This window comes from Callithrix jacchus, chromosome 15 (assembly GCF_049354715.1).
Source record: "Callithrix jacchus isolate 240 chromosome 15, calJac240_pri, whole genome shotgun sequence".
Classification (NCBI taxonomy): domain Eukaryota; kingdom Metazoa; phylum Chordata; class Mammalia; order Primates; family Cebidae; genus Callithrix; species Callithrix jacchus.
In genome coordinates this window covers 54,599,590-54,617,600 of record NC_133516.1, presented here as the reverse complement: position 1 = coordinate 54,617,600, position 18,011 = coordinate 54,599,590, and the positions used below count along the sequence as shown (strand labels likewise).

The 18,011-nt window shown below is 37.9% G+C and overlaps 1 protein-coding gene across 1 annotated transcript in view; it reads left to right on the top strand.

The window, feature by feature from the left end:
- Window positions 1-18,011, top strand: part of SHQ1 (SHQ1, H/ACA ribonucleoprotein assembly factor) — a 100,300-nt gene that overhangs the window by 16,235 nt on the left and 66,054 nt on the right. Inside the window, exons 6-9 of the mRNA XM_002758578.5 lie at window positions 5,064-5,191; window positions 12,451-12,605; window positions 14,411-14,464; window positions 17,347-17,470. Coding sequence (XP_002758624.3) covers window positions 5,064-5,191; window positions 12,451-12,605; window positions 14,411-14,464; window positions 17,347-17,470 — 461 coding nt within the window. The remainder of the gene's footprint in view (window positions 1-5,063; window positions 5,192-12,450; window positions 12,606-14,410; window positions 14,465-17,346; window positions 17,471-18,011) is intronic.

Genomic DNA, 18,011 nt, shown 5'->3' with positions numbered 1-18,011 from the left:
AAGGAGCAAAAATGATTTTATACCATTGTACCATTTTAAATTGTGATAATTTTTCATTACTCTGAATTTGTGAAAGAAGATGGTATATTGATTAAACTGTTGGATTTATTGAGTAGATCTTAAGACAAATAGTAATTGGAAGGCTGGGAGCAATATCACATGCTTCTGAGGTAGCTCTCAATTCAAAACATGGAACTTGAGAAAAAAACATTAGAATGCAACTTTACATATCCATTCTTTTATTTATGCATTTATTTGTTCAACAAATATTAGTTTGAACGAATTACATGCCAAACAGTGTCACAGAGACCAAGGATACCGTGCTGAATACAGCAAGATCTCAATCTCTGTATCTTCCATGGGGCTTCCATTATAGTGGAGGAAGTAGACACTGTTTTTATTGTGATCAAGTGCTATGAAGAAAAAGCAGATTGAAGGGTTAGAGAGTGACTGGGCATCCCACTGACTCCTCTGTTTCAACATGTCCAAAATTGAACTCATCATTTTACCTCTAAAGTCTTTGTGAATTTTCTAACTTGGTTGATGCCCCATTTTTCATTCTAGTCACCCAGTTTGGAAAGCAGGGATTCATCTTTGCCTTCTTTCTTATCCCACACATTGAATCAATCCTGAAGTTGTACCATTTATCTCTGTAATTTTTTTTTTTTTTTCACTTCATCAATTTCTGGCCCTCATCTGTGTATGGTTTACTGCAGCACTCACTAACTGCCTGACTGGCATCTCTGCTTCCAGTCTGGACTTCTTCAGATCCATCAACCACGAACCATCAGTATGATGTCTTACGTGCTGAAAACCTATCCTTGGTGCTCTTCTGGATAAGTGCTTAACCCTATCCTTGGTGCTTTTCTGCTTTAAGTACCTCACTCCTTTGTGTGTGTACACAGAGGAGTACCTCACTCCTTTGTGTAAGTTCTCTGTGATCTGGACCCTGCCTACCTCTGTAGCTTCACTTTTGCCACTCCCTACTCACGTTTTACACCACAGCAATAATGAATGTTTGCATTTCCCCACCTGTAACACACTGCTTTTCTCTCTCTTTTTTTTTGATATAGTCTTGCTCTGTCACCCAGGCTGGAGTGCAGTGGTGCGATTTCAGCTCACTGCAGCCTCCACCTCCCAGGTTCAAGCAATTCTCCTACCTCAGCCTCCAAAGTAGCTGAGATTACAGGCATGTACCACTGTGCCCAACTAACCTTTTTTTTTTTTTTGAGACAGAGTCCCGTTCTGTCACCCAGGCTGGAGTGCAATGGTGCGATCTCAGCTCACTGCAACCTCTAACTCCCAGGTTTAAACAATTCTCTTGCCTCAGCGTCTTGAATAGCTGGGGTTACAGGTGACAGCCACAATGCCCGGATAATTTTTTTGTATTTTTAGTAGAGATGGGGTTTCCCCATGTTGGCCAGGCTGGTCTCGGAACTCCTGACCTCAGGTGATCCACCCACCTTGGCCTCCGAAAGTGATGGAATTATAGGCGTGAGCCACCATACCTGGCCCTAACTTTTGTATTTTTAGTAGAGACAGGGTTTCACCGTGTTGGCCAAGCTGGTCTCGAACTCCTGATCTCAGGTTATTCACTTGCCTCGGCCTCCCAAAGTGTTGGGATTACAGACTTGAGCCACCATGCCCAGCCCACACTGCTTCTTATATATTTCCTTTTACTCATGGTATCCCTTTGCCATTTATTTTCCTGACTCCACATTGCCTGAATAGTGGTTGCTTGTCTCTTTAGACTAGGCTCAGTTGTTGCTCCCATGCACCTGCCCTGTTAGACTGGCTTAGGAAGCCTACCTCAGGGCTCCCCTGTTAAAGTTTATCTTGTTTTCACCACACTGTTTTATAATGTTTTGTATTCACATATATGGTTCTCATTAAATTGTGGAGTCCTTAAGGGCAGAAAGTGAGTTTTACAGATCTTCATCTTCATCTTCCCCATGGTGCATGGTGCATTCCTTGTTGAATGCTTGTTGAATTAGTGACCTTAAAAATCAGTAAAACATTAGTCACCATCAGCGCTTGTTCGAAACTCTTCATTTATGGACAATGTCAAGCGTAAAACAGCACAGTTGAGATTACTAGGACTGTATTAGTGAAATTTTGCTCAAAATAATGAAACATTTTGGCGGGGTGGTGGATGGAGGTGGTAGAAATACCATTTTACCAAGCCAGTTTCATTTTTTCCTTCATCGTCGTCCCTTGGGGAGGAAAACAGCATCTTTTCAGATAGGCTCCTCTACTCTTGCCTTCAGTGTCCTCTGCACTGCAGTGTCCAAGGCCATTTTCTCTCACTGTGCCAGTTCTTCCTGGGCAATTTTGTCCTCTTCCTGGTTTAAATGCTTAAGACTTCATGTCTCTCTCTTGAGCGTCAGACTTGTATGTCCACCTACCTATTGGACAGGTCTGTTGGTAAATCCTAAAAAAAGGCATATTCAACCTATCCCAAGTAGGAGTCTTTATTTCTCACTCATGTCTGTTAGCTTCCCTCCTATGTCCTTGTCTTAACGAAGGACACTGTTGTCCACTGAGTTGTGGAGCCCAGAATTTTCAGTGTCATCCTTCACTCTGAGCTCCTCATCCCCTGCCTCCTGAGGATTCCAGATCCATTCTACTTTGCTCCATGTCCACTGTTGCTCTCCTATTCTTGGCCACTATTATTTCTGCTTCTCCAGGTTTCTCCCTTTAAATCACTTTCCAGGCTGCAGTAAGAGTGTTGTTTCTAAGCCATGCTAATGTCATTCCCCTGTGTAAAAGCTTTTATGTGTTTGGTTCGTAAAGATAGCCTTTGAAATTTTTTTAACATGGCTTCTAAGGTGGTTGTTACTATATTATTTTCAGCTTCTTTCAACTTTTTTTCCCTCCTTAAATGTGCCTTCTTGTTTTCTAGCCTTTGCCAACCAGTTTTTTGCACAGAATACTCTCTTCCACCCCTCTGAATCTGGTTAACTGTTCATTATCATTCAGCCATTGGTTTAGATATTATTTCCTCCAGGGTCCTTGCTTGTCATTCTAATTTATTTTGCCCCAGAATCTTGTACTGTTATGTCATAGCAATTCGCTGTATTGTAATTGATTGACTCTCCCATGGGATTGTAAGTTGTGTGAGGGCCAGGACTGTCTGTGTCTTGTCAGCAGTGGAATCCCGGTGTCTAACATGGAGCATGGAACATGGCACAATGTCAGTACTTTTTGTCGAATGAATGACTAATTTAGCATTTTAGCCATTTATTGTTATTGTTTATCGTTTTGAAATTTATTTCCTAGAAAAAAGTTCAGATTCTGATTTGTGGATGAATTTATAGGGGAACCTCAATTCAAAAGAGTTTCTTCACGTTAAGGATAAAGAGATAGCTGATAAGAAAATAGACTTAACAAGATTAGTTTATGAAGCAGCTGTTTTGTCCTGGTCTCATATGTCTGTGCACCTGTCAGAAATTGCTATTGAGAATTCCCATTTCAAGATATTGGCTATTCAGTTTTTTCTAAAATGTACTTTATTTCCTCATATATAAAAATGAAATATTTTTGTTGGTTAAGAGCTTGGAGTCTGGAGTAGGAATTAAGTAGGTCCACATTCTAGCTACACTTTTTACTTGTTCTTTGAACTTAGCCAAGGTACAAAACTTTTCTGAGCCTCAGTTTCTACCTATGTAAAATGAGGGTATTAATAGTACCCCCTGCCCATAGTGATGGTGTAAGAATTTAAGGAAATAATGGATGCAAAACTTGTGATGCAGTGCCTGGAACATACAAAGAACTCAGTAAGTTGTCTGTGGTTTTTTAAATTTTTAAATGATTTCAGTATCTCAGTTGAAAGAGAAGACTGTGTCTAAGGTTGTAAAACTGTCAGTTAGAAAATTCAATGTATCAAAGCAACCAATTCCTTGAGTTTCTAGTTAACTAAAATATAAGTGAAATTTTCACCATGAGTTGTATTTTGTTATGCTTCTCCCAAGAATACCAATTTCCAACTTTGAATGCAAGATAGAATCATTTCTGAGTAAGTGTCCTCCAAGAGTGAGAGGTGTATTTTGAATATAGCTGTTATTTTTCCAGTTAAAACGGAGTGTAGAGTACAGAAAAATTAGCTTTCTGTACTCTACACGTGTTGCTTTTATCTTCTTCATTTGTTTAAGGAACTGTTAAAATTAGTATAGCTTAATAAAATAGATTGTATCTTGGTAGAAAATGTGAGTACACATGCCAAAAATAGCGTGTGTGTGTGTGTGTGTGTGTGTGTGTGTGTTTAGTCTCTGTAGGCCTCTTTGAGGAGATGTAGTATCCTGAATTTCCTATTCACTTGCTTGTTTTTCTTTGCTGGGAGAGTTCAGAATTTTTTTCCTTCGTTGAAATTTTACTAAAGTTGGTGGTACTTGCATACCTGGCACAAGTGCTAGATTTCAGTCCCATGTGTCTTCAGATTTGCTTCATTTCACATTGTCGAATATGGGATGGGACTTTAAGGGTAGGACTGGTCTTCTGGGTACCTTCTATTTAAAGAAATCAAAGGTTGGACACAGTGGCTCAAGCCTATTATCCCACCACACTTTGGGAGCCTAGGTGGAAGGATTGCTTGAGGCCAAGAGTTTAAGACTTGTCTGGGCAAGGGACAAGAGCACATTTCTATGAAAAATAGAAATTAGCCAGGCACAGTAGCATGTGCCTGTAATCATACCTGCTTGAGAGGCTGAGACAGGAGGATTGCTTGACCCCCGGAGTTTGAGGCTGCAGTGAGCTATGATCCTGCTACTGTACTCTAGCCTGGATGGTGGAGCGAGACCCATCTCTTTTAAAAAAAAGTTAAAAACAAAAAAAAGAGATCAGAAATGTTACATATCCCTTCAGTCAGATACTTAGTTTTGTTTTATGGAAAGTAACTTATGTTTGTGGTTAGTAACAGAAAGTAAATATAGTGTTCAGTCTTTCCTTGACATGTACTTTGAATTAAAAAATCTGTAATTCTAGTACAAATATGAGTTAAGATAAAATTTTAAAAAGTGAAAGCCAGTGAAATCCTATATAACCAGTTCTGTCAATGCTTTTCCTAGAGCTGACTTTTTTGAAGATGAGGCAGTTGAACAGATTTTGCAGTATAATCCTTGGTGGACTGACATATATTCAAAAATGACGGCCTTTGTGGAAAAGAGTCAGGAGAAAGAAAATCGTGCTGCATTAGGTAAGAAAATCAAATTCAGTTAATTTGTTTCATTTTAAAATCTCATGTTGTACCAAACTTTACTTGCCTTCCATATTATTAAGTATGTAATTGTGATTGCCTTATAATGTGAAAATATGAGTTTGAATTGCTAATTTTGGAAATGACGTCTTTGCCATTGACTGGAAAATGCCACCAAATAATTAGGCTTAATTGTGTTGGAAAATTCTTTTGAAGTATATTTTCTTTTAGAATCATTGGAGTTCTTTTACAGTTATTTATGTTTTACAATCTAAGTTTAGGGATATTATCATACAGGACATTTGTAGTTTCTCAATAACCTGCTTAAGTGGTATGAACATTCTTCTTTGGTAAAGACATTTGAGTATTAGTAATGGTGGGAAAAGAGCTAGATGGACCTGTTATTACCACCTTCTCTAAGTGCAGCATTGATATATTAAGACTGTAAATTAGAATTATAACATTTGCAGACAGATCAAGAAGAGAGCACCCATATTTTCTGTCACACTGATTTGGCTTTTATTTACATATTAAAAATAAAATTTCAACGTTTAAGGGAAGGGAATACATACATATATGTGCATTCTGAAGAATATTAAATGGAATATAGACTCTTCCCACCCCAAGTTCTTCTTCCCAAAAGTAATCACTATTAGCAATTTTGGGGTTATTTTTAAAATATATGTTCCCACATCTAAAATAGTTGCTTTAAGAAATGTGTACACAGACTCATGTATATCCAGTTCATACCTCGTTGTTTTCAATTTGCAGTGTGTGTTGCACATCTTCCGTATCAGTATGTACAGATCTACGGGAAGCTTTTCATGACTACCTAATATCCTGTTGGATATTTTTATGGTGATTGATGGATATTTGGGCTGTTTACTACTGATGGACATTTGGTTTACTTCCTGTTTTCTGCTATTGCAAATAATATATGCAGTGGCCTTCTTTGACCACTCATTCTGAAGTAGCTACAGGTTCTCTATTGTATCACACAGTTTTTTTATTTTCTGCATGGCAATCGAATAGCCTGTTATCTGCTATTTTTTCAGTGTCTAGGATAGTGCCTGTTATATAAAGGTAATAAATATCTATAAGTATTATAAATGTTTTAATGGTTAAGTTTTTTTTTTTAAACAGAGTCTTGCTCTGTTGCCAGGCACCAGGCTGGAGTGCAGTGGCATGATCTTGGCTCACTGCAACCTCTGCCTCCCGGGTTCAAGCAGTTCTCCTGCCTTAGCCTCCCAAGTAGCTGGGACTACAGATGTGCACCACCACGCCCAGCTAATGTTTATATTTTAGTAGAGATGGGATTTCACTATGTTGGCCAGAATGGTCTCGATCTCTTGACCTCGTGATCTGCCTGCCTTGGCCTCCCAAAGTGCTGGGATTACAGGTGTGACCCACTGCACCCGGCCTAATGGTTAAGTTTTATTAAAGTTTAGGTGATTTCTACCAGATCAAAAAATTGAAACTGTAATATGAAACCCTGTCTCTACTAAAAAAAAAAATTGCCAGGCACAGTGGCTCACGCTTGTAATCCTAGCACTTTGGGATGCTGAGGCAGGCAGATCACCTGCAGTCGGGAGTTCAAGACGAGCCTGACCAACATGGAGAAACCCTGTTCCTACTAAAAATACGAAATTAGCTGGGCATGGTGGTGTGTGCCTCTAGTTCTAGCTACTCGGGAGGCTGAAGCAGTAGAATCGCTGGAACCCAGGAGGCAGAGGTTGTGATGAGCCGAATTTGTGCCACTGCCCTCCGGCCTGTGTGACAGAGCAAGACTCCCTCTGAAAAAAAAATAGGGGATTAACTCTGTTGCATAACAGAAGCTCATTATAGTGACTCTTGCTATAGATTTATTAGTTGTTTTCAACAAACAAATCCTGACTTATATTTGAGTTGACGCAGTTTTCAGAGACATCTCACATTTTAGACAAATTTTCAGGATTAGAGTTGCTAACACATTTTAGATAGTTAACTGTATATGCTAGGTAGATCTGGTGATAAAGTTTGAGCAAACTTAAATCATCAAGTATATCAATTGGTCTGAGTCAGTTTCCCTAACTTTAGCACAGTATTTTAATGAGGTGGTGTGGGAGAAAATTGATGGTTGTGTAGTTGAGTTTTCTGTCCACCAGGGTGAGCTAGTTGCCCTAAAAATCAAGAGAAGGCATTCCCTTTGATTTAAATTCTAACTTGCTCTACTTTGATAAATTGTAGCTTGTTCTCAGTTCGGTTCTGTGTCAGCAATGCTTTGAGTTAGTCTTCTCTGTGTAATTTTAGCAGGAGATGAAGCCACTCAGTCCTTTTAACCACTTGCCCTCCTGACCCTTCATCTGGCCCATGGCTTATAGCCAGGCTGGTGCATCAGGAACACTCATAGTCTGCAAAGCCATTATGGTGATTCATTCTAAAAATCACCTTTAAAAATAGCAAGGACATGTGACCTAAGGTAAAAGAACTAGAGCTTTGTGTTGAACAGAGTGTCTCTTCTAATAATACCAAGTATAAGATATAAATTAAATGTAGGCTTGGGGTTGGACTTCTTATTCCATCACATGCTTGCGATATATGATCTTGCAACTTGCGGTTACTGTGGAAATCCTGTACCTACCTCAGAGTTGTCCTGACATTGAATGAAACGAAGTATTTAAAATCTTGTAAGTGTTAGAAATTATTATTGTAGAGTAAAATCAGTCACAGGAGAGCCAGGAGTTGGATGATTTCTCAGTGAAATGACAATTTTTATACATTTAGAAAGTTTTTAGGGAAACTTCTTTGTAAACAAGATTTCTCTCTCATTTAAAAAATTCTGGTTCAGATATTTGAGATACTCAGAATTAGAGGAATAAATTAAAAGTGTGTTGAGCCAGGATAAAATATGGGGGGAAAAAAGTAGACCAAAAAATAAACTGTGGTTCTCTGCTTTCCCATGGTGCACACCGCAGTAGTACCCTTTCTCCTACTCTTCCTTTTTGTTCTTTACCTCTCTGGCCCTCTGCCTCTTTGTGTCATAGCAGTGGTCTGCTGTCTGTTAAACACTTCCTCATCAGATGTCACCAGGCAGATATAACAGTGCAGGTGAGGGGTGTACCTTTGATTTATTCTGCATCATAAAATATTAACCCAGATTGCTTTGGATTCCAGATAAGCCTTAGGTGGTGAACTTTGCTCCCTCTCTTTCTCCCTTGGTTGTACTTCTTGTCATTTTCATTACAGCCCTAAGTTACAACAGGGAGACTTTTCTCCAGCTTTGTAGTGATCCAGATTTTCCTCCCCAAAGGCTTGTAAATGGAAGTGTTAAACGCTGCGCTTCCCATGAGCTCTGGTTTCATGAGGATGAACTTACCACATTTCCCATGTTGTCTGTCAGTGGTTAATCTGGAGCTCCAGAGTCTTGGCACGTTATTGCTTGTTATGACACCACATAACATTTATAGTCAATGAACTTCCTAGCAGGGACATCCTGTTTGGCACCAGCGAGCCCTTCAGTGTTTGTAGAGATAACTGTCAGTGTCAACTTTGAAAGTTGTAGCACTGCAGGGCTACCCATTTAGGGTGAAGGTTTGAATGCAGCACAGTTTTTTCTGGTTCCCTTGATCTGGTTCCAGTAAATGTACAATGTAATAGACAGATGTGCATTACTCTGAGAGCATCAGGATCCTGTATGATTTAATTGTTGACCCAGTTAAGAGGGATGTTTGGGAGGGGGATTTAGAGAGGAAGGGAGGATTTAAAAGTAACAAAATTAGAAAATATTTGGGAGAAAAAGTGACTGCCTAGTAGACATCTTTCCATTTTGATGAGCATCCCTTTGCAGCCTTCAGACATATTGGTGGGGTTTTTGATGTTGGGAGGTGGTCCTCAACCATTTGCTTCAATGTTAGGGCACCAGATTCCTTCTCGAATGTATTGAGATTTCAACTGGCTTTTGTTTCACTGGAGATAATTTTTAAAAGTGTAATTAACTGAAATATTGTGAACCATACAGCAGAGCTGCTTTGTAGTGGAGCTAAGTCATACAAATGCTTGACAAATGTTACTCATGGTGGCAATCATCCAAGCATTGTTGGCACTGCATCTGTAGTTATTTCCAGTACTGCTGCTAGGTTAGACTTGATTGTGTGCAAACTTCCCCCAAGTTCCCCTTTGAGTGATGTGATTTACAGCTCTAATAAAAAAGGCCTTAGGGAGCCCAGACTTTTGGTTTCTCTAGTGATTTCCTGGTTTGTTGTTATTGTTATTTATCATCTTGGATTTCTTTGCTTGAATTTCAGAATTTAAGTGCATTTGTGTATTATTAATGAAGTAGGCCACAATGGAACTTATAAATGCTCAGAAAAAGGTAGAAGTATTTTAGGGAAAGTCTAGCAGTATCTAGTATCCACGAATTCAGAAGAATGATTCAAGTAGGTTTTTCTTATGCACAGTTACTTAAAATGGCTAATGTAGAAACACTTACATGTGAGTAATGTAACATCAGAACCTGCAGTGCCCAGGTCAACTTTTACAGATGGTTAAACATCTATAGGTATGATTACATAAAAACAAAGGCATGAATGTGTAGAAAGTTGACATGTTGCTAAATAGTTTCTGGGTATGCTTATATTGTGATTGAGAATTATGTGGAAGCAAGGGTCTTTATTAGTCAACTGGGATATAAAGACTTTTCTCTAGTCAGATATCATGAACACCTGGCATTTTCCCATTAGCTAAATTAATGAACAGCTCAAAGACCATACCTAAGGGAATACTGTCTCAAACCTTCTTGCTAAATACAAGGAGTCTTAAAATATTTTTGTCAGGTATGCTTTCTTCATGCATTGAGTGTGCCATTTCCTTAAATCAGATTGCTTTAAGTGAACTGAGTGCTTTTATTTAAATTAAGGAATCTTCAGATGTGTCCTCCAATGAGGCAGTCAACACTCAGTTTATCTGTCTTATTAATTAAATCTAGTAAATTTTAAATTAAATACAGTTGACCCTTGAACAAAACATATTTGAAATGCATGGGTCTGCTTATATGGGGATTTTCTTTTGCCTCTGCCACCCCTGAGATAGCAAGAGCAACCCTTCCTCTTCCTCCTTTTCCTCAGCCTACTCAGTGTGAAGACCAGGACGGTGACCTTTATGATGCTGTACCTCCACTTAATGGGTAGTAAATTTAATCTTAAAGAGACTTCATGTACAATTCAAGTATTGGGGAAACCTTAACTAAAGCTATAAATCCAGAGTCTGTCTTAAAAAAAAAAAAAGGACATATTTGACATTTTTACCATATGGCAAAAGGTACCATAAAGAAAGTCAGTAGCGATATGGTAGCTTTGGAAAGATGATTACAGTTTGTAACATACAGGGTTCTTAATTTGACAAGATAAGCCAACCAATAGAAAAAACTGGACAAAACACATTCGAATGGGTCACTCATAAGAGTGCAAATCCAGATTGCCTACAAACTGATGAACTAGTGCTCAAAGTTGAGCAGTTAGAGAAATACCAAGTGAAGTAACGATGATAAGTCACCGTTTTAGTTTTTTCTTGCTGCATAACAAATTACCACAAGCTTCACACAATGTACCTTCATGATCTCAGTTTCCGTGAGTAAGAAGTTGAGCCTGGCTTTGCTGAGTCCACTGCCTTAGGGTCTTGCAAGGCTGTAGCCAAAGATGTCCTTCCTATATTTTTTTAAAAATAGATGTTGGAGGCTGCGTTCTTTCCTGGAGCTCAAGGTCTTCTTCCAATCTCACATGGTTGTTGTTAGAATTTAGTTCCTTGCAGATATAGAACTGAGGCCTCTACTCTGTTGCTGGCTGTTAGCTGGGGGCCACTCTGAGATCTTAGAGGCTGCTACAGGTTCCTTCCACACAGCCTTTTCACAGGTTCTCTCACTTGACTATGTGACATCTTACTTCTTCAAAACTATCAGGTGAGTCCCTGGCTTCAGTCTGCTAATAATGGAGTGTAATCATGGGAATGACTGTCCCATTGCCTTGGCCATATTCTGTTGGACAGAAGCAAGTCATAAGCTCCATTCCCACATAGTGATAGGACTCATTGGAGGTCATCTTAGAATTCTGCCTACCATGCTCAATTTATTAATCGCGGAATGATTGGGAAAAAGCTATTACGTTTCTTGCCGGGGGAGGTGGGAGGTATGTGTTGGAAGTGGAACTTGTATCCATGACTGTGAGAAGGAGTTACTGTAGCCTTTAAAGTATATTTCTAAAACAGATACATTTTTAGACAGGACAATCCAGTCTCCAGAGTCTACTTTATGGAAATAAAGCCTCTAATATCCAAGGACGTAGGATAAGGATATTTATTGCAGCATTATTAGCAGTGGTAGAAAACTAGGAGCAAAGTGAATGCCCATCAGTAGGGGGAGTGGTTGGATAGAGCATGGTACGTTTTGGAATATTATACTCCTTTACACAAATTAGCTATACACCAGTTGACTTTTAGGGATCTTCCAGAGGTAATTCAACTTTGTTGAGTGGGAAGGCCTAGATGGAGAAAAATGACCTAGTTCTTTGGGTCAAGGGAGGGTGTAGGAAGTGTAAATACCCTAGTATGTATGCTTGTGTGTCTGTATATGATTACATGTCTATAGAGAAAACTGGAATGATATATACTAGATTTTTAGTGTGTGAGAGGCTGTTGACGAATATTCAGATGGAGAGAGAGTGACAAGCAAAAGAAGAAAAGGAAAAAGGAACTGTGTTGTAAACAGTCTCTTTCCACAAGTCTAATGAATGTGATGTGGTCATATGTAAAACTTGATTTATATAGGTAAACACTATGGGAAAATACTATACCCTTAACATTGATTAATATCTGGGAATATTCCTATTTCTTGGTATAAAACCTTCAAAATGGATAATGAATATTTTCAGAGTGCTTTATTTAGCACTTTCTGTTGTCAAAATGTATTATCTTAGTTTTAAAGTCAGTAACTGGCATTCAGAAACCTTAAATACAGAACAGTGTAGCAAAAAAGGGAGGGTCAGGAATTAAGGAAAAGATGTTATTTAGAAAAGTCTTTTTTATTCAGCCCTATTAGGATTTGAGCAGATTCATGGCTCTTACTGAAACTGTAAAGTCTACTTAAGAAGTTATTTATATATCCAGAGTTAAGTAGAAATAACTTTTATTTCAGTTTCTAGAATCAAAGTTCTAATTTTGACAAACCTTCCACATTGGGGGTTTTACAAAACTGAATGAAACATCTAATTTTGAAATGCATTTTCTTCTAGTGTCTTTTTCTGAAGAAGAGAAATATCAGCTAAGAAAATTTCTCAATAAATCTTATCTGCTGGACAAGAGAGCCTGTCGTCAAGTGTGCTACAGTTTAATTGATATCCTTCTGGCATATTGCTATGAAACCCGTGTCACTGAAGGAGAGAAGAACGTAAGTGCACATGTGTGTGCATGTTGCCATAGATTACTGTGCTGATGAGTACTGCATGAAAGCATCAGTCTCTTGCCTAGAGCAGAACCAGTAGTGATTAGTTATTCAGGGGATGTCCCCCGCAGAGTTGTGGTGGTGGTGGGTACCCACATGCAAGCATACGTTGCTTAGTTGGTCTTTTTCACTTTTCTCTTGGCATTAGTCTCTGCAAAATAGCAGAGTAGGGAAGTTTAAGGGAGTAAAGGTGAGAGTAGAGAGGAAGGCCACCCTGAGCTCTCATCTCTTTTAGGCCAGAGAAGTGCTCTGTCACATGACACTTCACATTGGCAAGGGGATAAACTACCATAGCAAGTTATAGTCTTTCTTTCAGCCAGAAGTCAACAGATGCAAAATATGGCAATTTACAAAATAAATCTTAGTATTTACCTGCAAGTGTCCTCATTTCATAGAGTATGTGTACTTCTGAAAAATTATATGTAAATCAGTGTTTTTAAAACCTGAATTGTATCTTTTTTTGCTATTTAAAGGGATCATAATATAAAAGTAAATCCTTGTGTAAATTCTTAAACCATGTTTTAAAAAATAAGACTACTTTTGTATCTCTTCTTAAACCATATTTGATTTTGTAAATGAAGAGCTAAACGTCCTTCTCACCTATACCACCGATTGTATATTTAAAAAGGCTGGAAACCAAAAAACAGGCTTTTTGTTAGTGTGGCCATGCAGCTGTTTATAATTGTCCTTGCTCAAAAGGTTATTTTTGATCTGAGCATATGCTTTCCTTTTTTGAATGACGCAGATAATTCACATTGTAAAGGAAAATATACACATGAAGAAAATAATTAAGATTTCCTGTAATTTTAGTCATTAGAAATAACCACTGTTGCATGGCGACGTATCTCTTTCCAGTCTTACTTTAGTGTGCACGTGTGTGTCTATATTGTGTGTATTTACCTTGGGTTCTAATATATATGCTATTTAACCTGCTTTTTTCATTCAACATCATAGCACTAACATAGTATTAGAGTTAGAATTTTCCATGTACTAATTTTTTTGTTGTCATGACTCTGAAAATTTCTGGGGTAACTCTTGACATTTGTGTCTGACTCTAAGATGACTGTTATTGAGTGTGTTAAGGACATAATCTATCTGAAAATACTTTTTGTTTTCACTCATCTTTTAAAGATACTGTAATTGGAGAAAATGTTTTCTTTGACAAAAAAAAATTCTTCATATTAAATCTTGAAAAAATGAGTGTTTAAGTATACTTGAAAAAATTTACCATTTTTTATTCTTGTATTCGTGTATTTGAAATCATGAAGTCTTACAACTTGAGACCTTCTCTGGAATGTACTTATTCTCACCAGCATTCTCTGAAAAGTCACATTTTCTAGCAGCTTCTTAAGTGCCACAGATAATACTTCAACTTTATCTTTGATTCCTTTGATAGAATACTTACGGATTGTTTGGAAGGCATGTAGCTTACTTCAAAAAGGATGGAAATTGAGCAGGCATTACTTTGCCTTAACTTTTAGTTTGAAAGCCTCTGCTTATTTGCTCTTGTGTTCTGCTACTCTTATCAGTAGAAACATTTTTGTCTAAAATCCCAAGGAAATTAAGCAGAAACTTCCCTCTAATAGACTGTGCATCAGCAAAACAATTATTTTTCTATAGTTGTGAACACTCCTTTGTTCTCATATGTCAGTGATCCTCAGACACTGGTTGAATAAATGGATTTGTTTGGTCTATTTTTAAATGGCTTTACCTCTAAAGTGATGGTACTCTTTTCTCCAAAACAAATCAAGGTTGAATCTGCATGGAATATCAGGAAACTGAGTCCAACACTATGCTGGTTTGAGGTATGATTTCCAGTTGCAATTGTTTAGAGTTTGTTGTTCAGGAAGTTATTTTTGTTGTTTTTACTTTATTTGGAGTAATTAAAGCAATTCCTTGAATTTTTAAAAGTAAAAGCTCTATTGTACAAGTCTGATTTTTGTCTTTTATATACAGTTCTGATCATGATACCAGGTAGAGTATTTTGGAAGTTGGGGGAGGGAAACACACTTTGGAGAGAGGCTGGAGACGTGGTTTGTTGGGGGAGAATGTGGGGCAGAGTGAGAGGTGTGTTTGTAAGTTGGCATGTATTGGGGCTTGAAGCTTAAAGATGGAAGCAAACCTAGGTGATAAGTGACCATCAGAGTCTGTGCTAAGCATGCACCATACACACACACACATAAAATAATGTTTTTTATATGATTTTTTAAATATATGTGTGTATATATAAAAAAAACTTCACCTGTTCTCAATAAGTCTGTGAGGTAAGCATTGCAGATTTTCCGAGTGAGGAAACTTAGATCATATAGCTTAAATAACTTATCCTAGGTCCTACAATTCAAATGTAGTCTGGTTACATTTGATAACTCTTTTAGTATAGTTGTAATTGCGTTTCTGTTTTCTGAAAAATAGTTGTGCAGGTCTCACCAAAACCAAAGGACAGTATCTTTATATTTGTACATTTTGAACAAACTTTTACATCAAAACAGCAATTAGAAGCAGAAATTTTTTAAAAGTATCAATTTAAATAATTGATGATTAGGCTGGGTGCAGTGGCTCACTCCTGTAATCCCAGCACTTTGGGAGGCCCAGGTGGGCAGATCACAAGGTCAGGAGTTCGAGACCAGCCTGGCCAATATGGTGAAAACCTGTCTCTACTAAAAAATACAAAAATTACTGGGTGTAGTGGCAGGTGTCTGTAGTCCCAGCTACTTGAGAGGCTGAGGCGGGAGAATAGCTGGGAGGTTGCAGTGAGCTGAGATCGAGCCGCTGCCCTCTAGCCCGAGTGATAGAGCGAGACTTCGTCTCAAAAAAAAGAAAAAGAAATTGATGATTGTATTGTCAATTAAAACAAACAGTATTTTTTAAGTTGTAAAATCAAGGTTGTCTCATTGACATCACTTTGTTGAAATGACAGGTAAGATGTAAACAGGAACTGAAACACTTACTTCATTATAGAATCTTACTACTCCAAAAATGGTCCAAGGACCAACAACCTGACCAACAGCTTCAGCTGGGAGCTTATTAGAAAGACAGATTCAGTCCCACTTCACTCTCATTGAATCAGAACTAGAATTTGTAGCAAGATCTCCAGGGGGTTTATATGCGTATTGAAGATGAAAAGTGCTGCTCTCTAGGTTTCGTTGGAGTTCCTCATGTTGCCATGATCAGCATATAATTGAGGAATGAGTTTCTGTGATAGCATTTATTAATATATTGAAAGTAGTTGGTGACTAGATAATTTTGTGGTGTAGTTATAAAACATCTATATGAAAATTCACCCATTTATGATTTTATTGTGACATTTTCATTGTTTTTATTGATAATTTAAAACTGTTGGACATAGCTATGTTTAACTTCTGTTAAGTATTCGTTTTTTGCTAGAATTTTTTTTAAGTTCATGATTCTCTTTAAACTATGTCAAATACTCAACGTTCTTAATCAGATCTCTCATAGCTTTAAGGATTAATGTATATGTAGATTATCTTTTTCCCTTGGTTTTAAGTTTTACATATGGTTAACATTTTTTATGTTATCAAAGAAACAATTTTGTGGAAATATTTCTGTTGTCTAGTATTTTTAGTAAGTTTTGAATTGCTAATGTTATCAATTTGATACGATGCAAGATAAAACACCTTTTTTCCTAGAAATCAGTCCGATAAACAAGAGCAAATTACTCAAGTAAATATCTTGTATTATTCATGTCCAATGCAAAAAAAAAAAAAAAAAAAAAAGGAGAGGAGACTGAACATACTTCACTAAGGAGTTCTACATTTTTGTGTGTGTATGTGATGGAGTCTCACCTGTCACCAAGGCTGGAGTGCAGTAGTGTGATCTCGACTCACTGCAGCCTCTGCCTCCCAGGTTCAAGTGATTCTCTGCTTCAGCCTCCATGCTGGTCAGGCTGGTCTCGAACTCCAGACCTCAGGTGATCTACTCACCTCGGCCTCCCAAAGTGCCAGGATTACAAACATGAACCACTGTGCCTGGCGAGTTCTGCATTTTTTGTCTGTGCCATCTTGAATGGCCCTAGAAGACAAAAAAAGAAATATAAATTATTTTAAAATGTCCTTTATGTGCATCTGTATTTTGTTAATGCCACGTGTTTTAGATTCCTATTTGTAATCTTTAGGACTTTAAAAAACTTTCTTGCAACATTTGTGATGTATTGACAGTGTGAGAAATTACAAAGACTAAGATTCAATGTCTTATTGTAAGGTATACAAAAAGAATCTTAATTCATGGTTTTATGTTTCTCTTCTATTTGGCTTCACGATGATCCAAACTTACAGCTTTTTTTTTTTGAGATGGAGTTTCGCTCTTGTTACCCAGGCTGGAGTGCAATGGCATGATCTTGGCTCACTGCAACCTCCGCCTCCTGCGTTCAGGCAATTCTCACTCAGCCTCCTGAGTAGCTGAGACTACAGGCATGCACCACCATGCCCAGCTAATTTTTTATATTTTTAGTAGAGACGGGGTTTCACCATGTTGACCAGGATGGTCTCAATCTCTTGACCTCATGATCCACCCATCTCGGCCTCCCAAAGTGCTGGGATTACAGGCTTGAGCCACCGCGCCCGGCCACTTAGAACAGCTTTTAAATAAGAAAAGCTTCCTATTTCATTGTCTGCTTTTGTTTGTGTAACATGTTGTGGAAATGACTGCTTATTAAAATGTCACTTCACAGACTTGGACTAATGTTCATGATATCCTGGTGTCTTTTGGAAGAAGGGTGTTGTGTTACCCACTCTTTCGCCATTTCAAGCTGGTGATGAAGGCCTACAGGGACACTATAAAGATATTGCAACTAGGTAAGATATTACTCTGCTTGCAAATTTGGGAGGGAAAAAGTTGTAAGTTTTTAGTCTGTGAAGATACAATCATGATTTTTGCTTTTTTATATATATAAATAATGAAAATCCAACCACTTTGAAAGTATAAAATTCCTGTGTATAAGATATATGTAGATATGTAATTGCATAGAGGCATAATAAGAATTCTTTTCCTAGACGAGTAGGGAAGGTAAATAGAGAAGGCACACATAGTACTGCGAACCATTTTACATTACAGTAGCTTGCATCATTCATTATTTCTTGACTGCCTATAATCTTCTAGGCTCTACGGTGGGACTGGGGGTCTAATAATAAAGAAGATAGAAAGTTCCCTGCTCTGTTGAAGTTTACAGTTTTGTCAGAGAGACAGATGATGAATAAGTAAGCAATTCCAAAGAGAGAGTGAAAAGTACTCTGCTGGGAGAAGTCCAGGGATCATTTAGGAGGGGACATGTAACCTAGATTTGGCATGTCAGGAAAGGTTTTCCAACAAAAAGCACAGTTACTTGGAGCACTTTTG